General features: G+C 27.0%; 3 protein-coding genes across 3 annotated transcripts; 1 reads left to right on the top strand and 2 right to left on the bottom strand.

The window, feature by feature from the left end:
* Window positions 1-967: 967 nt before the first annotated feature.
* Window positions 968-2,581, bottom strand: LOC122853346 (GPN-loop GTPase 2). Its single transcript, XM_044153756.1, has 4 exons — window positions 2,393-2,581; window positions 2,217-2,324; window positions 1,849-2,141; window positions 968-1,774 (listed from the first exon to the last, which is right to left on the bottom strand). Exons 3-4 carry the CDS (start codon window positions 1,967-1,969, stop codon window positions 1,014-1,016), a joined length of 882 nt encoding a protein of 293 aa, XP_044009691.1. The 5' UTR covers window positions 1,970-2,141; window positions 2,217-2,324; window positions 2,393-2,581; the 3' UTR covers window positions 968-1,013.
* A 111-nt stretch (window positions 2,582-2,692) lies between these two features.
* Window positions 2,693-5,088, top strand: LOC122851120 (DNA-dependent metalloprotease SPRTN). The gene is made up of 4 exons (XM_044150168.1): window positions 2,693-2,954; window positions 3,042-3,202; window positions 3,294-4,188; window positions 4,231-5,088. Exons 1-4 carry the CDS (start codon window positions 2,865-2,867, stop codon window positions 5,086-5,088), a joined length of 2,004 nt encoding a protein of 667 aa, XP_044006103.1. The 5' UTR covers window positions 2,693-2,864.
* Window positions 5,089-12,938: 7,850 nt separating this feature from the next.
* On the bottom strand, window positions 12,939-18,565 carry LOC122853342. The gene is made up of 12 exons (XM_044153751.1): window positions 18,326-18,565; window positions 18,017-18,249; window positions 17,697-17,951; window positions 17,461-17,619; window positions 16,927-17,220; window positions 16,183-16,863; window positions 15,258-16,114; window positions 15,031-15,188; window positions 14,031-14,947; window positions 13,711-13,969; window positions 13,361-13,640; window positions 12,939-13,293 (listed from the first exon to the last, which is right to left on the bottom strand). The coding sequence occupies exons 1-12, from the start codon at window positions 18,354-18,356 to the stop codon at window positions 13,125-13,127; spliced, it is 4,293 nt and encodes a 1,430-aa protein (XP_044009686.1). The 5' UTR covers window positions 18,357-18,565; the 3' UTR covers window positions 12,939-13,124.
* Window positions 18,566-18,686: the final 121 nt, after the last annotated feature.

Below are 18,686 nucleotides of genomic sequence, written 5' to 3'. Positions count from 1 at the left end.
GACCTATGATTGATGGAAATGATTACGTATTTGATCCCGACACAAGGTCAATTTATGCCCTAAACTTGAGCAACCTCCATTGATCAAGGTAAAACAACAGATTGATGACTTCGAACCTCAACCAGATGACGAACATCCTGACGACGACGATATAACGATGATTTTGCACCGTTAATGGACCCCACTCTAGTTGATGGGAATAATGTTCTTTTTGACCCCGACATCATACGAGATCAATTTATGCGGTAATCTTGTAAGTAAAAAACAAAAAAAACATGAATTTAAAATTTGCATAATTAGTTTAATGGTCGTGACGAATACGATGATATTTAACCATTAATGGACCCCACTCTGGTTGATGGGAATATGATTTTATTTTTGACCCAAAAATCATACGAGGTCAATTCATGCGATAAACGACAACAATAATAATTAGTTCTATCAGGTGAACAATTACATATAAATCATTTCCTCTTTATTATGATGATAATAATCTCACCGGATTTTCTCCGAATTTCTCCAGATTTCTACGTAATTGAGACTTCCGGAGATATATACGGAGAGACTTTTTTCATAATATCTCCGGATCTTTTTCAGAATTTTCACATAAAAAAAACAAACAAAAAAAAATTGAAAAAATTCGGAGAAAACAAAATAAAATTCGGAGAAAATCCGAAAAAACTATGGAATAATAACCAAAAATTTACTCCAATTTTTTTTCAACTTTTTTCCAACCATGGGTCATTTTCGTAAAAAGTTGGAAAAATATTTCTACCAGGGATTAGTTTAATAATTAGTTATTATTTCAGATACTATCTGGATTAAAATTAACAGACACATTTTTAAAACGTGTCTATGAGTATGATGATTGGGCACAATCATTTCTCTTGTATAAATATTACGATTAAGATCATTTATTAATTTAATTTAAGCATATATTTGAGAAAAAAAAATTAAAAGGAAAATTGTTAAAAATAATGTATTATGAAATTTTATTGTTAATATACAAAATATTATTGATTAAAGTATGAATCAAGTGTTGACATTTTTTTAGTTTCATGAACAGCACCAACAGCACAAGCAAGAAGTGCTTGAATATTACATGGTTCATTACCACCAAATATATAACCATTAGCTTTATCAATTGAATTTTTTACTTGCATTAATAGTGTATCATTATTAATATCAAGTGGTAAAAAACTAACAAGATTATTATCTTCAACTAAAGATATTAATGCAGCATTTAATTTTTTATATTTAGCAGTATGTGGATGCTCATCAAGTTTATCAAGTAGATAATTTAAATCAAGTACTTCAGTATAAAAATCAATATTAAAATCAAGTTTATGACTGTATTTTTTCATTTGGTCAATTTTTGTCATGATATTTATATGTGGCAAACCAAGTTGTAGCATTGTTGTTGTACAAAGTACAAGTGATGATAAATATTTTCCTGGATCACTGCATTGATGTGAATCAACAAGATTAACACAACATAATCTCAGCAAATTTTGTTCAAGTTTTTGGGTTATATTTGCAATTGATTTGTGATGTGTATAAAGCTCAATTTGACCAGGACAATCAAACATCAAATAGTAATCTTTTAATGGTAATATTTTTTTAATTAACCAGCTGATATTTGCTTCTAGAAATTCCATACAATAAACCAATGCACCATTTGGACCAAGTTTATATTTTTCCATGACTTCATTGTGTTTTATTAATTCTGATATATCAACTGATGCTTTATACTCCATATTTTCATTTGCTGGATCTGTTAAATTAAAACATCAATTTATTAGACAATTAATTAAATTTATTTTTCATTAGATTTTTTTGATTACTGACCTATATTAATTATGGCAACTTTACGACCAAGTTTATCTAAAAATTTACTCATTCCATTGCAATATGTTGTCTTGCCACTTCCTGGAGGACCAATGACAAGTTGACCAAATATTAACGACATTATTATTTACCAAGTTTTAATTTTATTTATAACTTGAATGATTTTTTTAATTGTTTTTGGCTCGTAGCTTTTAAGAGCTAATGAAAGTAAAAGTGGTCTGTCAATATCAATTGCTTCTCCAATGTAACGAGCAACTGCATTTATTTCTTCAGTATCTTTACCAAATACAACCCTTTAAATAATTAATTAAAATATTAATTTAACAACAATATAATTTATTTATTTAATTAATTATTAAATTACTTACTCTGTTGAATATGTATGAGAATTAAATTGTTTCAATGATGATTCACGACTGACATTAATCATACAACCAAATTTTTTGTATTGAGTGATGATAAGGAATACTCGATCTCTAATAAACAATAAGTATTTATTAATAAAATTATTTGTTCATTTGATTGAATAATTTCGTACACTTACTTGTAAATATTTGTAACGATATCAGTATGTATACCATCAATTAAAACAGCACATGCATGTTTAACCATGTTAGATTTAACCAATATATTTTTATTTAATTTACAATTTTATCAAACAGCAACAAAATAAATGTTTGTTGTTAACAAATTGTGCTTGTAATTGTTGATGATTTTGTTGTTGATAATTAAAGGTTAGGATCCTGATCTTATATGCATCTGTGTGTGTAACTGTGTCATCATATGTTTTTATAAATTATTATTATTATTATTAAAAAATAAAAAAAAAAAAGTTTGTCACTTTATCAGGTTTGGTTGATAGATCCATGTGTTGATACTTTTATTATTTATAACAATAACCGACTAAATTTATTGGAATTTATTTTGTCTATCTTCAATTGTTAAATAAAAAATAAAGTTCGATTAAATAAATTGTTTTTGGCCAAATGTTATAAAAGAAAAAAAAAACAACTAAAATGTCAAAAAAACCATATGATTGGCCTGATCAGTGGGAAGATGAAAAAGAAATTATTGGTGTGACAGAAAGTGCTGTTTTTCCTGATCATGTAAGTTTAAATGATTATTAAAAAATTATTAATGTTATTTATTTTTTGAATTGAACATAAAATAATTTTTATAATTTTTATAAACAGGTTAATAAAGAAAATTACAAGCCAAGAACTATTGTTGATAAAACCTTGGAGATACTGGATCCAACTCCTAATATTTACACTCTATTTGTTCAATTTAATAGTAAATTTTTTTGGAATGCACTATTATCAGTGGAGGTCAAGTGGAGTAATCGAATGACTACGTAAGTTAATTATTGAAATAAAAGATGTTAATTAATTTTAAATGAAATTATAAAAATTGCATATGATATTTTTGTTGTTTGAATTTAATAGATGTGCTGGGACATGTTCTTTTCATCCACGTAATCGTGAATGTGTTATAACATTGAGTGCACCATTATTAAAATTACGTCCACGAAAAGATCTTGTTGAGACTCTACTTCATGAAATGATACATGGTTATTTATTTTTAACAAGTAATAATCGTGACAGAGATGGCCATGGACCAGAATTTTGTAAACATATGAAAAGAATTAATGATTCAGCTGGTACTGCTATATCAATTTATCATACATTTCATGATGAAGTTAAATTATATAAACAACATTGGTGGCGTTGTAATGGACCATGTCAACATCGTGCACCTTATTTTGGTAATGTACGTAGAGCAATGAACAGAGCACCTGGACCAAATGACACTTGGTGGAAAGAACATGAGCGTAATTGTAATGGTACATTTATTAAAATAAAAGAACCAACTAAAGATGATAAACCAACAAATAAAAAAGATGATAAAAAAATACCAAATAGTCAAAAATCACCAATGGATAAATTTGTAACAATAACAAAAGATCCAAGCAATAGTAATAATATTGTATCAAAGCCATCAACTTCTAGTTCATCATCAGGTTTTGTTAAACTTGGTACAAATACAAATAAAGTTCATGGATTTGGAACTGGTGGTCCAGGTTCAACATCTTCATTAAAATCAGTTACATCTTCGACCAGTACATCAACTAGTACAAAATCACCAAGTTTCAGTTGTTCTGGTACACTTGGTGGAGCTGGAAATGGTAAAAGTAATTTATTAGAAAAATATTTAACTCCAAAAAATGATGTTAAAAGTAAAAATGGTTTTGCTAGCACAAATTATGATAAACCAATATCATTAATATCACCACCAAAAAAAAAACCAAGCTCACTTGCTGTACTTTTAACACCATCACCACAATAATCATTTAATAAACTGGTACCATGAACATCAATATCATTAATATCACCACCAAAAAAAAAACCAAGCTCACTTGCTGTACTTTTAACACCATCACCAACTAATGGCAATAAAAATCCAATGAAAATAAATGATGCTGGTACATCATCTTCATGGTTATCAAAAACACGAAAAACACCAAGTTCACTTGCTTCACTTTTATCTGATGATGAGGGTGATGAATCAACGCCATTAACATCAACACCACAACCATTAAAACGAATGAGACATGATGATTCAAAGCAATCTTGTCCAATTTGTTCAAATCTTTTTTCTCCAGATGAAATGAATGAACACATTGATCTATGCTTGTTACTTGAACATGATACAGAAAAAACAGTCACATCAAATACAAAAATTACAGATGAAATGACAAGATCATCTAGTAGTAGTACTACTTCAACAAGTGACAATAAAATTACAAAACCTCGTGAAAAATTAAGTAAATGTGCTATTTGTAAAAAAATGGTGTACATTTCATCAATGAATACTCATATTGATAGATGTTTAGATAAACAAAGAGACCTTGAAATTCGTGCAAAAACTATTGAAGTATCTGATGATGATGATGACGTTATTGAGGTCATTGATCAACCATCAACAAGTACACAAAAAAAATCATCAAATAAAAATGAACAAATTTATTTTATTTGCTGTGTTTGTGGTGAACGTGTTAGTAAAAAAATTTCATTAAGAACTCATCTACAAACTTGTGTTTCTAATATATATGATGAATCTGGAGATGACATGGCTCGTGAAGAAATGGAAAAAAATAATGGTAAATATCCATGTCCTTCTTGCAGTAAAATGGTTGAAGAAAAATTGATGAATGTACACTTGGATAATTGCATTTTATAGACAATATTATTTAGTATTTATTTAGAAATAATTTTTCTTTTTTTTTTTACGTTTTTTATACGTTTTCATTCATTAGTACAATTTTTTTTTTTTTGCTTTTTCTATTTTTATTAAATCAACATAATAAAATTATCATTGATGTTTATTTGAAATGGAAATATTACTTATTAAAATATAAAAAAATAAGAGAGTAAGAAATTGTTATTTATTGTTGTTAATTATTTATTATCTTGATAATTTCAACTTTTTTATTATTAATAATCTATTATTTATTTACTTTTTTTTCTATATACAAGTACAATACTATTGTTAGGCGTTAAATATTTTAATTGAAAAAGATTGTTATATATTTATAGTACCAAGTGATGTACTTTTACATTCTTTATAAACAGATCGGGCTCTTTTTTTTTTTTTTTTCTTTGTGAATCATATAAATATCAAAATATTGCGATTCATATTGTTCTATATCATGTATGAATGTAGCGCTTGAATAATACAAAAGCAATAGTTGTTTTCGATTTCTTGATATATCTGCTGCTCTTTTGATAAATTCAACAGTTACACCTGTGTTCTCAACATAGAGCGTTTCCATATGTGGTGAATTTTCAAGAATTTTCGTGACTGAAACATCAGTAATTTTATTACTGATTGGTAACTTTAATTGTTTCAGATTTTTTAGCAATTTGATTGAAGAATCAGTGACGTTATTACGGCCAATAAATTCAAGAGTATGTAACTCATTCATCTTTGAAATTGCTACTACACCATCATCGGTTACCCATTCACAATCTATAGATAGTTCTTGTACGTGCATCACATTGACAATAGTATACAAATTATCATCTGTAACTCGGTAATGCGACAAATTTAATTTCTTGAAACGATCATAACGATGAGATTGAATTCCTTGACGATAATCACGATAGTAATCACAGATAAATATTTTAGAATCTGTCAGATATTTTATTAAAGCTCGTGAACGTTTTATACCAGCAACTTCAAATTTTTTCAAGGCCGTTAGTTTAGGAATCACCTGCAATTATAAATAAGTATGTTCAAGAATAAAAACAATTTTCTTTTTTTTCTTTTTATAATAGATGTAAAAATTAACTTACACAATTGATTTCTAGTGGAAAATTATAGTAGTCCTCGCGATCATAATAGCCACTAATAAAATTTAGCAGACTCAGATCCGTCAATGTATCAGCAACGTTAAGCAATGAACAAATTAAAGTAATAGGTATCAATTTTTCTTTGATATTTCGAAATATAATTGTTAATGATTTTAGTTTAGATAGTCGTGTAAATGCATTGTATAACATTGCGTCGTCAACGTAGGTGAATCTCAAGCGAAGTGTTACGAGATTTGGACAAGAATCATTAATAGCTGGCACTATGTTACAACAATCATAAGCTGTCAAGTCTAACTTTGTTAAATAACGACCACATTTATCAAGCAGTGACTTCAAAAAACTGTATCCTCTATCGACTGATGAATATTTTTTCAAATCATTTGGATACTCATCATTTTGCCAATAAATCAATTCAAGTTTTTTTACATTGAACCAAGAATCATCAAGTGCTCTTTTCCATTTTTTGCATACTAAAAAAAAATGTAAATACAAATATATTAAAATTACAATTATAAGTTATATAATTTATAACTCAAATAAAATTGATATCATAATTTTATCATACCCAATGCAAGTTTTGGTTTTTCACATGCTGGCACATACATAAATATTTCAGCTAGACAATCATCATTAACACAGTCAATCATTGTATTTTTGGCATTGGAATGATTATCATTATGATCATATATCTACAAAGAAAACAACAAATAATAACAGCACTGCAGTATTTAATCTATGAGCATGTTTTAGCTGCAGTTATATTTTAGACTCACCTTATTATTTTTTCTAATGAATGGACGGGTTGAAATTTCATCTGCACCTTTATATCTTTTCACTGAGATTTTTTCCAACTCTAGATCATCATGATCATGATAATTTATCTAAAAAAAATAATCAATATTTATATTCAATGACAATATTATAATATTCAGTCTACAAGCATGTAGACAAAAGTTTTCGACTCACCTTTTTTTTTTTTTTGTCAGAGGAAGATGTTGATTCGTCATAATTTGTTGTCAAGATTTTTTTAAACTCTGAGTCACTTAATATTCTGAGCCCATCCATACTTGATAAAATTAAAATTTATTATTCAATATGATCAAGTTCTAATTAAAAATTTAATTTAATTTTTAATATACGTTATATATATTATTATATTAAAAAAAGATTATAAGATTTTTAACAATATTTTTAAGCTCCCTGTTTTTTAATAAACATTACTAAACGTAATCAATAAGTTTCGAATGATGTAGTGCAGTTCCCACGTGGTATTGACAAAATAAAAAAAAAGAGCAAAGTTGCTACTAGTTCACTGGTTTATATTAAAAAAACGCAATCAAAGATAAGAGAACTAGAGATAACTGAGATATCTTGGCCACGTGTCTGGTTATCCTGATTATTGTTTAGATATTTACAACGTGGTACCAAAGTGATACCAAAGTAGTGGTACCACATTTTTGCATATATCATGACCGCGCATACGCACAGTAGAGAATGACTGCGCATCTATAGATTCCGATATATCACGTGAAAGACTAGTCATCAAATATAATAATCTAGATTAAAAAAATTTATATATATGTTTTCAAAATAATAAAAAAAAAAAGTTAATAAACAATAATAAAAAACTTAACCCCTCGCTGGTTTTTTACAATAATTATTATATCGACGTATCAAAAAAATAAAAGGTGAATTTATAGTTTATTTCTTAAAAATAAAAATAAATTTAGTACTAGCTAAGAACCAGGGTTTAACTTTTTTATTATTATTTATTTACATTTTTTTTAATATATACAAGTACAATATTATTGTTAGGTTAATTATTTTAATTAAAAATAATTGTTATATATCCAATTATAGCACCATAGAGTTATGCAATTGATTTTTTTTTTTCTAAATTTATATAATTGTTAGATTTAATTAACGTACTCTTAAGCGATGTACTTTCACAGTCTATATGAGCACACTATCTTTTTTTTTCTTTTTCTTTTTGAATCATCCAAATAGAAAAATATTGCGATTCATATTGTTTTATATCAGGTATGAATGTAAGGCTTGAATAAAATAGAATCAATAGTTGTTCTCGATTTTTTGATATATCTGCTGCTTTTTTGATAAATTCAACAGTTACACTTGTGTCCTCAACATGGAGCATTTCCATATCTGGTGAATTTTCAAGAATTTTCGTGACTGAAAAATCAGTAATTTTATTACTGACGGGCAACTTTAATTTTTTAAGTTTTTTTAGCATGTTGATTGGAGAATCAGTGACGTTATTACGGCCAATAAATTCAAGAGTATGTAACTCATTCATCTTTAAAATTGCTACTACACCATCATCGGTTACCCATTCACAAAATATATATAGTACTTCTAAGGACTCCAAAACATTGGCAATAGTATATAAATTATCATCTGTAACTTGGTAATGTGTTAAATCTAATTTAGTGAAATGAGATCTACTTCTTCGACGATAATAATCGTAGTAATCAGAAGTAAATATTTCATAATGTGTCAGATACTTTAATAAAGCTGATGGACGATTTATACCAGCAACTTCAAATTTTTTCAGGGCCTTCAGTTCAGGAATTACCTACAATTATAAATAAGTATGTCAAGATAAAAAGAATATTTTTTTTTTTTTTTTTGTAATAGATGTAAAATTTGACTTACATAACGAATTTCTATCGGAAAATTATAGTAGTCCTCGGGATAAAAATAACACTTAATAAAATTTAGCAGACTCAGATCAGTCAATGTATTAGCAACGTTTCTCAATGATTTAATCAAATTATCAGGTATCCATTTATTTTCGATATTTTGAAATATAATCGTCAATTTTTTCAGTTTAGATAGACGTGAAAACGCATTATCTAATATTTTATCGTCAATATAGGTGAATCTTAATCGAAGAGTTAAAAGATTCGGACAAGATTTATTAATAACTGGCACTATGTTACAATTATCATAAGCTGTCAAGTCTAATTTTGTTAAATAACGACCACATTTATTAAGCATTGATTTTAAAAAACCTAATTTTCCATCGATTGTTGGATATTTCTCTAAACCACGAGGATTCTCCTCAAATTGCCAATGAATTAATTCAAGCTTTTTTATCTTAAACCCAACATAACCAAAGGCTCTTTTCCATTTTTTGCATACTGAAAAAATAAATTAAATACAAATATATTTATTATCGATTGTCAAATAATTTTTAAATCAAATAAAATTGATATTGTAATTATAATATCATACCCAATGCAATTTTTGGTCTTTCACATGCTGGCAAATACATGAATATTTCAGCTAGGCAATCATCATTTACTCGGTCAGTTATTATATTTTTGGCGTATGTATGATCATCATCATGATAATATATCTAAAAAAAATAAATAATATATTCTTATATTTATAATAACAATGCAACATGCAATCTACGAGCATATTTTGACTGCAGCTATGTTTATTACCTTATCACTTTTTTTATAGATCTCTACAGAGATTTTTTCCAACTCTAGATCATCATGATCATGATAATTTATCTAAAAAAAAATCAATATTAATATTGAATAACAATAATATAATATTCAATCTACAAGCATGTTGACTACTGCAGATGTTTTGGACTGACCTTTTTATTTTTTTTGTCAGATGTTGAATTGTCATAATTTGTTGTAAAAATTTTGTTAAACTCTGCAGATTTACTCAATATATTGAGCTCAGCCATATTTGATGAAATTTAAATGTAGATTTACTATGATCAAGTTCTTATTTAAAATTTTTTATTTATCTTTAATATACGTTATATTTATTATTATACTTAAAAAGATCATAAGGTTTTTAACAATATTTTTAAACTCTCTATTTATTAATTAACATGACTAATCGCGATTCCACGTGGTATATTGACAGAACAAGAAAGAGCAAAGTTGCTACTAGTTCACTAGTTGCTACATGCAAGGAGACTCAAAATCTAAAGTTTATTCGTCTTGGCTACATGCCTGATTATTATTTAGATATTTACCACGTGGTACCAAAATGGTGGTACATTAAAAACTTGTTTTTTTTTTTTTTTTTGCGAATCATTACCGGACATACGCACAGTAGTTGAAAAATCACGTGTGTTTTTAGATTGTTTGTAAGTGTCGGTTTTCATCAGATCCGATATTTCTCAGATTTTATCCGATGTTTTTCCGAATTTCTCCGGTTTTGTACGTTGACAATTACCTGTGAAATAAATATTCAAATATGGATTCAAATAAAACAGTTGAAATTTTTTTTTATTTAAACTTTATTATTATTTATAAACATTCAATGAGTCTAATAGATAATTAGTAATTTATTATTTATTTACAATTTATTCTATATACAAGTACAATACTATTGTTAGGCGTTAAATATTTTAATTGAAAAAGATTGTTATATATTTATAGTACCAAGTGATGTACTTTTACATTCTTTATAAACAGATCGGGCCCTTTTTTTTTTTTTTTTCTTTGTGAATCATATAAATATCAAAATATTGCGATTCATATTGTTCTATATTATGTATGAATGTAGCGCTTGAATAATACAAAAGCAATAGTTGTTTTCGATTTCTTGATATATCTGCTGCTTTTTTGATAAATTCAACAGTTACACCTGTGTTCTCAACATAGAGCATTTCCATATGTGGTGAATTTTCAAGAATTTTCGTGACTGAAACATCACTAATTTTATTACTGATTGGTAACTTTAATTGTTTCAGATTTTTTAGCAATTTGATTGAAGAATCAGTGACGTTATTACGACCAATAAATTCAAGAGTGTGTAACTCATTCATCTTTGAAATTGCTACTACACCATCATCAGTTACCCATTCACAAAATATATGTAGTATTTTTACGGTAAACATATTGGCAATAATATATAAACTATCATCTGTAACGCGGTAATGCGACAAATCTAATTTCGTGTAAGAAACAGAATTATAAGCTTTTATTCCTTGACGATAATAACGGTAGTAATCAGTGATAAATATTTCATTATCTGTCAGATAATCTAATAAAGCTCGTGAACGATTTATACCAGCAACTTCAAATTTTTCCAAAGCTTTTAGTTCTGGAATCACCTGCAATCATAAATAAGTATGTTCAAGAATAAAAACAATTTTTTTTTTTTTTGTAATACATGTAAAATTAAACTTACATAATTAATTTCTTTTGGAAAATTATAGTAGGCCTTAAGATGACCACAGCAATTTATAGGATTTATCAGAATCAAATCCGTCAATGTATCAGCAACGTTAAGCAATGAAAAAATTAAAGTAACAGGTATCAACTTTCTTTTGATTTTTCGAAATATAATTGTTAATGATTTTAGTTTAGATAGACGCTTGAATGCATTGCATAACATTGCATCGTTAACCTTGGTGAATCTCAAGCGAAGTTTTACAAGGTTTGGACAAGATTCATTAATAACTGGCACTATGTTACAATTATCATAAGCTGTCAAGTCTAATTTTGTTAAATAACGACCACATTTATTAAGCAGTGACTTTATAAAACAGAATATTCCATTACTTGTTGGATATTTAGCCAAATAATTTGGATACTCACCCCATCGCCAATAAATTAATTCAAGTTTTTTGACATTAAACCAAGAATCATCAAGTGCTCTCTGCCATTTTTTGCATACTAAAATAATAAATTAATTACAAATATATAATTGAATTACTATAACTAAATAATTTATATGTTATAATTATCATACCTTGTGCTACTTTTGGTCTTTCACATATTGGCAAATACATAAATATTACAGCTAGGCAATCATCATTAATACAGTCAATCGTTATATTTTTGGCATAGGAATGATGATCATTATGATCATATATCTAAAGAAAATAAATAATATATTTATAATAACAATAATACAATATTTAATTTACGAGCATTTGTTGACTGCAGTGGACTGCAGATATATTTTAGACTAACCTCATCACTCTTTTTATTGAATAAACGTGTCGAAATCTCATCTGCACTCTTATGTCTTTTTACTGAGATTTTTTCCAACTCTAAGTCATCATCATCATGATGATTGATCTAAAAAAAATAATCAATATTTATATTCAATAAAAATAATATAATGTTTAATTTACAAGCATGTTGACCACTGCAGGTGTTTTGGACTGACTTTATTATTTTTTTCGTCAGAGGAAGATGTTGCATCCTCATAATTTGTTGTCGTAAAAATTTTGTTAAACTCTGACTCACTCAGTATTCCGAGCTCAGCCATATTTGATAAAATTAAAATGTAATATTTATTCAATAAAATATTTTTTTATTTTCAATATACGTTTTATATATTATTATATTAAAAAAGATCATAAGATTTTTAACAATATTTTTAAGCTCCCTGTTTTTTTAGTAAACATAACTAAATGTAATCAAAGATGCAAATGATGGAGTGTGGTTCCACGTGGTATTAATAAAAAAAAAGCAAACTAGTACACATGCAAGTCGAGACTCGAGAACTAGAAATAACGAGGGATATTTTGGCCACCTGTCTGATTATCCTGATTGTTGTTTAGATATTTACAACGTGGTACCAAAGTGGTACGACTTTTTTGCATATATCATGACCGCGCATACGCACAGTAGAAAATGACCGGCAGCAGTTCATGGCAATCTCTAATCTTCTTGGTTGTTCTTGAATAAATTCAAATAAAACAGTTTATATTTTTTTTATTTAAACTTTATTATTATTTATAAACTTTTAATGAGTCTAATAGATAATCACATACATCTATGATAGAAAATTAAACTTGAATTATCCACAATTAATTTTTATAAAATCACAAAATACTTGTGAATTTTAAAAATAATTTTAATATAAAATTAGCATAATAAAATAAAATATTTATTAAACTTTATGATATATATTAGAATTAAAAGTACGAGCAGTACAAACACCACAAGTAAATTCTTTAATATAATTTGGAAAAAATAATAAAATTTGTTCTTCCGTAAAATGAATAAAAAGAAAAATATTATTCAAAAATAGATAAATTGATTTTTCATCCAGTCGAATTCTAAAACAATTTTAAAAAAAAATATTAATTATAAATTAACAATAAAATATCTAAAAAATTTAATTACCTTTTTCCATTGATAAACGTCCAATTAAAATCTCTTTCGATAGTAATTTTATCATTGAAATTGTAAATACTACCTCCCATTTTATCAGGAACAATTTTAATATTATCTGACTCATCATTAATAACCAACGTTAGCCCAGAATTATTTTTATACGATGTCAATGCAAAGCCTGGATTATCATCATAGCATTGTCCAAGAACAAGAAACTCTTTATCATCTTCAACATTTTTTGTCACATTATAAGCTGATCTAATTGTCGAAGGTGTCAATGTACAAACACCTAAAAATAATTTCAATCGAAAAATTAATTTATCATCAATCTATAAATAAATTAAAATTAATTTTCTTACTAAAAAATACTCGAAGCATAGGATTATCAATATATCTATGAAGACGTGTACGCATTAAAATTGTATCAACAAATTCTGGATCATAACGAATTGGTACTTCATTATGATTAACATGCATTGTTGATGTTGAATAATCTTTAGCAAATATTGCACTAACAACAAGTTGATTGTCATCAACTAGAGCTGTATTATTTCCTCCTCCAATGACATCATAAAGTGACTTGAGTCTCCAAAGAATTTGTGATAGTCTTTCCGGTAGCTTAAAATAAAAAATAAATTATCTATTTGTTTTTTTTTTTACAAATTAAAATAATATTTACATTTTCAGAAATAACAACAATTTGATATTTTCTCAGTGTTGATAGTTCTTTTGATGCTTCATAACATGACTCAGTATATGGTAATACTGATTTACCAATTGATTCTTGTCGACACTGTTTATATGGCCATTTGTTACTTTTACTTTCTTGTATTTGTTGTTCACTTACTTCTCCAACGAAATTCATCAACAATGATGTACCATTACACTTGCCTTTACTTTGATCTGACCAACCCCAAATGACATTCAATTTTATTGATGCTGGATCACTTGTTTTTAAACTTAAATCATCCCAAGTCCATGGTATTATTTTTTCCATTTCAATACATACTTTCATAACTTTTTCTCCAGGTTGTGTTTTTGTTGCTTTTATTTTTAAACTATCAGATAGCCAACTTGTTGATTCATAAACAGCTGCTAGTGTCCATTGTTGTATAATTTCTGATGTTTCTAATACACTTCTTGTCAATGAAAATACATGAAATTTACCATTTTTAATAAATTCAAATTTAACTTCTGATGGTTGAATATTTGATGGATCAATATACACAGCTAAACCACAACTTCCTTTTGGTGGTACATAACTAAAATAATCAAATAAATGAGCTGCTAATAATGGCCATTTAGCAAGTGGCCAACTTTGATAATTACCACGATGTGAAAATCCAATATCACTTAATATTTCATCTTGTGTTACTTGTGTTTCACAATCAAATATTTTCAAATTAAAATGACCACCAAGCTCAGGTACAATCCAATCAAATATTATTTTTTCTTTCATTGTATTTTCATTTGATCGTTTAACAGTAAATGTCAATGAACAATTACTACATATTTTTCGTAATTTTTGATTAACTTTAACACCTCTTATTGTTGTTGTTGTACGTGTATGAAAAGTTATACCAGTTCTTAAATATTCTAATAAATAGAAATCACAAAAATACATTTAAATAAACAAGCCAAAAATTTAATAAAATATTAAAATTAAATTTTTCAATTACCACCAGGTGTATTGTAAGATATAAATAGCTTATCTTGTAAACCCACTGTAATATTAGCTGGAAGATATCCATGAAGTGATTGTGCACGTTCAGCTGAATGCCAAACGTCAATTAATGGATTATATGATTCAACAACTTCAGTACCATGAACAGCTGTGCTGCAGAAATAATACATGATTCATCATCCATAAATATAATCAATAATAATAAATAATATTTATACATACCGTACAATCATATGATTATTTCTTCCACCAGAAAAATGTGTAAAATTTCCTCTCAATGAAAATAATGATGTTGTTGTTGCAGCAAGTCTAACATTTGTACCTAAATCAGTAACTTGTATTGATTCCATTGTAAGTGGTACATTTATTCTTTGTTGATTAACATGAAATTCCATATTTTTATATATATGAAATGTATTATCTGGTAATGATGTTAAATATGACATTGCATTTGCAATATTTGTTGAATTAAAATGTAAACAAAGTACAGCTTTTTGTTGTACTCTTGCTATTATTTCAAAATGTATATTTTGTGATGTTAGCTTATCAATTTTAAATTGTTTTAATATATCTTTAACACGTACTGGACTTTCAAGATAACTTGATAATGATTGCATAAGTCCAGTTGCTTTAATATAAATTGATATATGATTTAAATTTGTTCCACTACCATGGCTATTTAATGTAATATATGCAACTTCTGGTATATTTGATTTTGGACTTGCAATAATAATACTTTGTATCATTGCACCAAAATTTCTTGTTGTATCTTCATAATCAAATATATAATTACCAGTTGCAATTGGTTGTTCATCAGTTGGTTTACGTAATATTCTACTAAATTGAGCAGCAATTTCACCAATATGTTTGTAACATGGAAAATTTGTTCTTTCCATTGATTTTAATGTTGTGTAAAAAAAATTATATAAATGATCATTTGGCTCACTGTGCATGTACCAATAAAGTGATATTATTCTATTTGCTGTTGGATTTGATATTATCAATAGTGTCAATGCTGCAACTCGCATTTCCAAATGTTCAGTACGATTAATTAATATTGGCCAATAAACTGGATAAATCTAAAATTGAAAAAATATATAAAACATTGTTTATTATTAATTAAACCAAGTGGTAAATTATGACTTACAACATCAGGTCTAAGAGCAGCAGTTGGTAATGATGCCCAAGCAGCAAGTACTCTCAAATGTCTTGACTCTAAGCTGTTACCACTAGCAATTGGTTCCAAAAATTCAACAACTCTTCCAAGTTGAATGTTTGATAGTCCCTCAAGCCATACCATTTTCATTTCATATAATTTATTTTCAGTAAATTTATCAAGATAAAGACGTACATAATCATCAAGCATTTCATATGGACAATATACTAAACATGTTTTGTATATTAATGTACCAAATGTTAATATACCAGTGTTACGAACTTCTGATGATATTTTATCTGGTAAATTTAAAAGTGGCTGAAGACTAACTAGTAATTGTACATCAGGTCTTCTAATATGAAATGGTAGCTGTGTTAGTAATTGCATTGCAGTTATATCTGATACTTTTTTTTGTTGTATTAAATCAAGAATAAATAAAGCTGCATCACGTGTTCCAATTTGAGGTAGTGTTTCTAAAAACATATTTCTAATTGTCTCTTCTTTGTAACTTGTTCCTGATATACTATTGTAACCAGCTTGAAGACCAGATCTATCAAGTTTACCAAGGTAATACAATAAAATTGACACTGTTGTGTTGTGTAAATTTTCAATTTCTGTATCGAGACCAGGATTTTCTAGTCTTTGGCTCAAACGATCCAACAACAAGGATATCTTAATGGAAAATTAAATAATTATATAAATAATTTATCTAACATTTATTAACAAGTTACTTACAGATTTAAATATTTCTTCTTTTTTATGAACAGCTCGACCTTGTGATAAATCATCATCATCTGGAAGTTGATGTTGAATTGCAACATCAACAAATTTATTATCAATTTTATAATCAATCAAATCTGTAACTTCAATTAGCTCAATAACTTGACGAGTAAATAAAAATTGAGCTTCTCCAAAACTTTGAAATGGTTGAACATATATTTCACCGGTTGCATTGACAAATGTTATTTCATTACTATTATCAATTGATTTAATTTTATATAATCGTTCACTAGATTTAATAATTGGATTCTAAAATACAACAAAAATAAATTAATTAGATCATTAAAAATAAATAATGCTTAAAATATTCCTGGTGAAAATATTCCTCCGCAATTTCTCCTCGATTTCTCCGTGATTACTGTGAATTTCTCCTCAGTAACTTCGAATTTCTGAAGAAAAATTCGGAGAAATCACGCAGAAATTTGGAGTAATCGCGCAGAAATTCCGAAATATATTTTTACCAGGAATATATAAAAGATAATTTAAAACCTCGTTACTAGTTGGACATTGCATACGAGGAACATTTGTCCAAGCCCAATGAGGATGTCCAACACATGCTCTTGGATTTAAAAATTTTCTAATCCATTTTTCATCAACTGATTCTGGTGATGTAATATACTCACTAGTACAACGTCCATAATGATTGCTCTAAAATATAAATTAAAAACTTTTAAATAAATAAAAAAAAAATGATAATTAATAAAAATGAAAATAATTAAATTAACCTCTGGTGAATAAAAAGCAACTTGATCCTCTAAACTCGTCAAATCTAACTGTAAAATTCCAGCAATACTTCTTTTAATATTATTAGCCCAAATTGAGCTATTAATTTCAACACTAAAATTCATAACTAATCCATTTTTATAAATAATTTCAAATGGTTTTCCAAGTTCAACAGCAGCTTCTTCTTCATCAACATTCATCTCTCCTGATGTCTCACCAAGTTTTCCATTATTAACAAATGTTTTTAATGATTTTAACTATTTAAAATAAATTAATTAATTAAATATATTTTTAATATATAATTTTTTAAATTTCTACGCACTTGAAAATAAACAGCAGATGAATTTGTCGTTTTAACAAAAAGTTTTCCTTTAAATCCCCATGTTGATGCTGCCCTGGATGGTAACAATACACCAGAACTTGATTCAGCCAAATATGAATAAACATAAGTTTTATGAGAACGGAAAATTTCCTTGGTCGAGGTCACACTCACGATTATCAAAAAAATAATTGTTACAAATATAATTTTTAATTGATTTGTTGATTTTATAATATCTAAAATAAAATTTAAAATTATTATTAGCAAAGATTATTAATTAATTTTATATTAATAAATTTGAGTAATTTTAACCTGGAGAATTCATTGTGTTGATGAACAACATTTATATTGTGGCAACTGTTTTTAATGTCGACTCAAATCATAAATGATGACCCCAACTCACCCACTACAATTCTCCCTATCACATAAATGTGTATCATTAAGTCGTGTTAGTTTTAAATTATCCCATCGACTCATTATCCTCAATCTCATCATCCTCTTTGTACTGCTATACATACCAGATTTTTTTTTTCTACTTTTTTCTATTCAAAAAAAATCATCTTTACAATTACCAATTATTTGCATTCTTCAAGTTGTCATTTTTTTTTTTTTTTTTCTTTTATTATTTCTATTGCTATCTTTTTATATTTTTTTTTTTTATAATGGTATTATT

The sequence above is a fragment of the Aphidius gifuensis genome, linkage group LG3, assembly GCF_014905175.1.
Source record: "Aphidius gifuensis isolate YNYX2018 linkage group LG3, ASM1490517v1, whole genome shotgun sequence".
NCBI lineage: Eukaryota > Metazoa > Arthropoda > Insecta > Hymenoptera > Braconidae > Aphidius > Aphidius gifuensis.
The sequence above is the reverse complement of the archived record's forward strand: the minus strand, read 5'-3'. Positions and strand labels throughout refer to the sequence as shown.

Excerpts from the sequence above, each read along its gene's own strand:
- LOC122853346 (XM_044153756.1), bottom strand. The coding sequence starts at position 1,969 with ATGTCGTTAATATTTGGTCAACTTGTCATTGGTCCTCCAGGAAGTGGC. Across the intron at positions 1,775-1,848 it reads AGTTGCCATAATTAATATAG|ATCCAGCAAATGAAAATATG; the intron begins GTCAGTAATCAA and ends TTAATTTAACAG.
- LOC122851120 (XM_044150168.1), top strand. The coding sequence starts at position 2,865 with ATGTCAAAAAAACCATATGATTGGCCTGATCAGTGGGAAGATGAAAAA. Across the intron at positions 3,203-3,293 it reads TGGAGTAATCGAATGACTAC|ATGTGCTGGGACATGTTCTT; the intron begins GTAAGTTAATTA and ends TGAATTTAATAG. Across the intron at positions 4,189-4,230 it reads TACTTTTAACACCATCACCA|TTAATATCACCACCAAAAAA; the intron begins CAATAATCATTT and ends ACATCAATATCA.
- LOC122853342 (XM_044153751.1), bottom strand. The coding sequence starts at position 18,356 with ATGTTGTTCATCAACACAATGAATTCTCCAG. Across the intron at positions 15,189-15,257 it reads AATAATCATATGATTGTACG|CACAGCTGTTCATGGTACTG; the intron begins GTATGTATAAAT and ends TTATTTCTGCAG. Across the intron at positions 13,970-14,030 it reads TTGTTGTTATTTCTGAAAAT|CTACCGGAAAGACTATCACA; the intron begins GTAAATATTATT and ends TTTTATTTTAAG.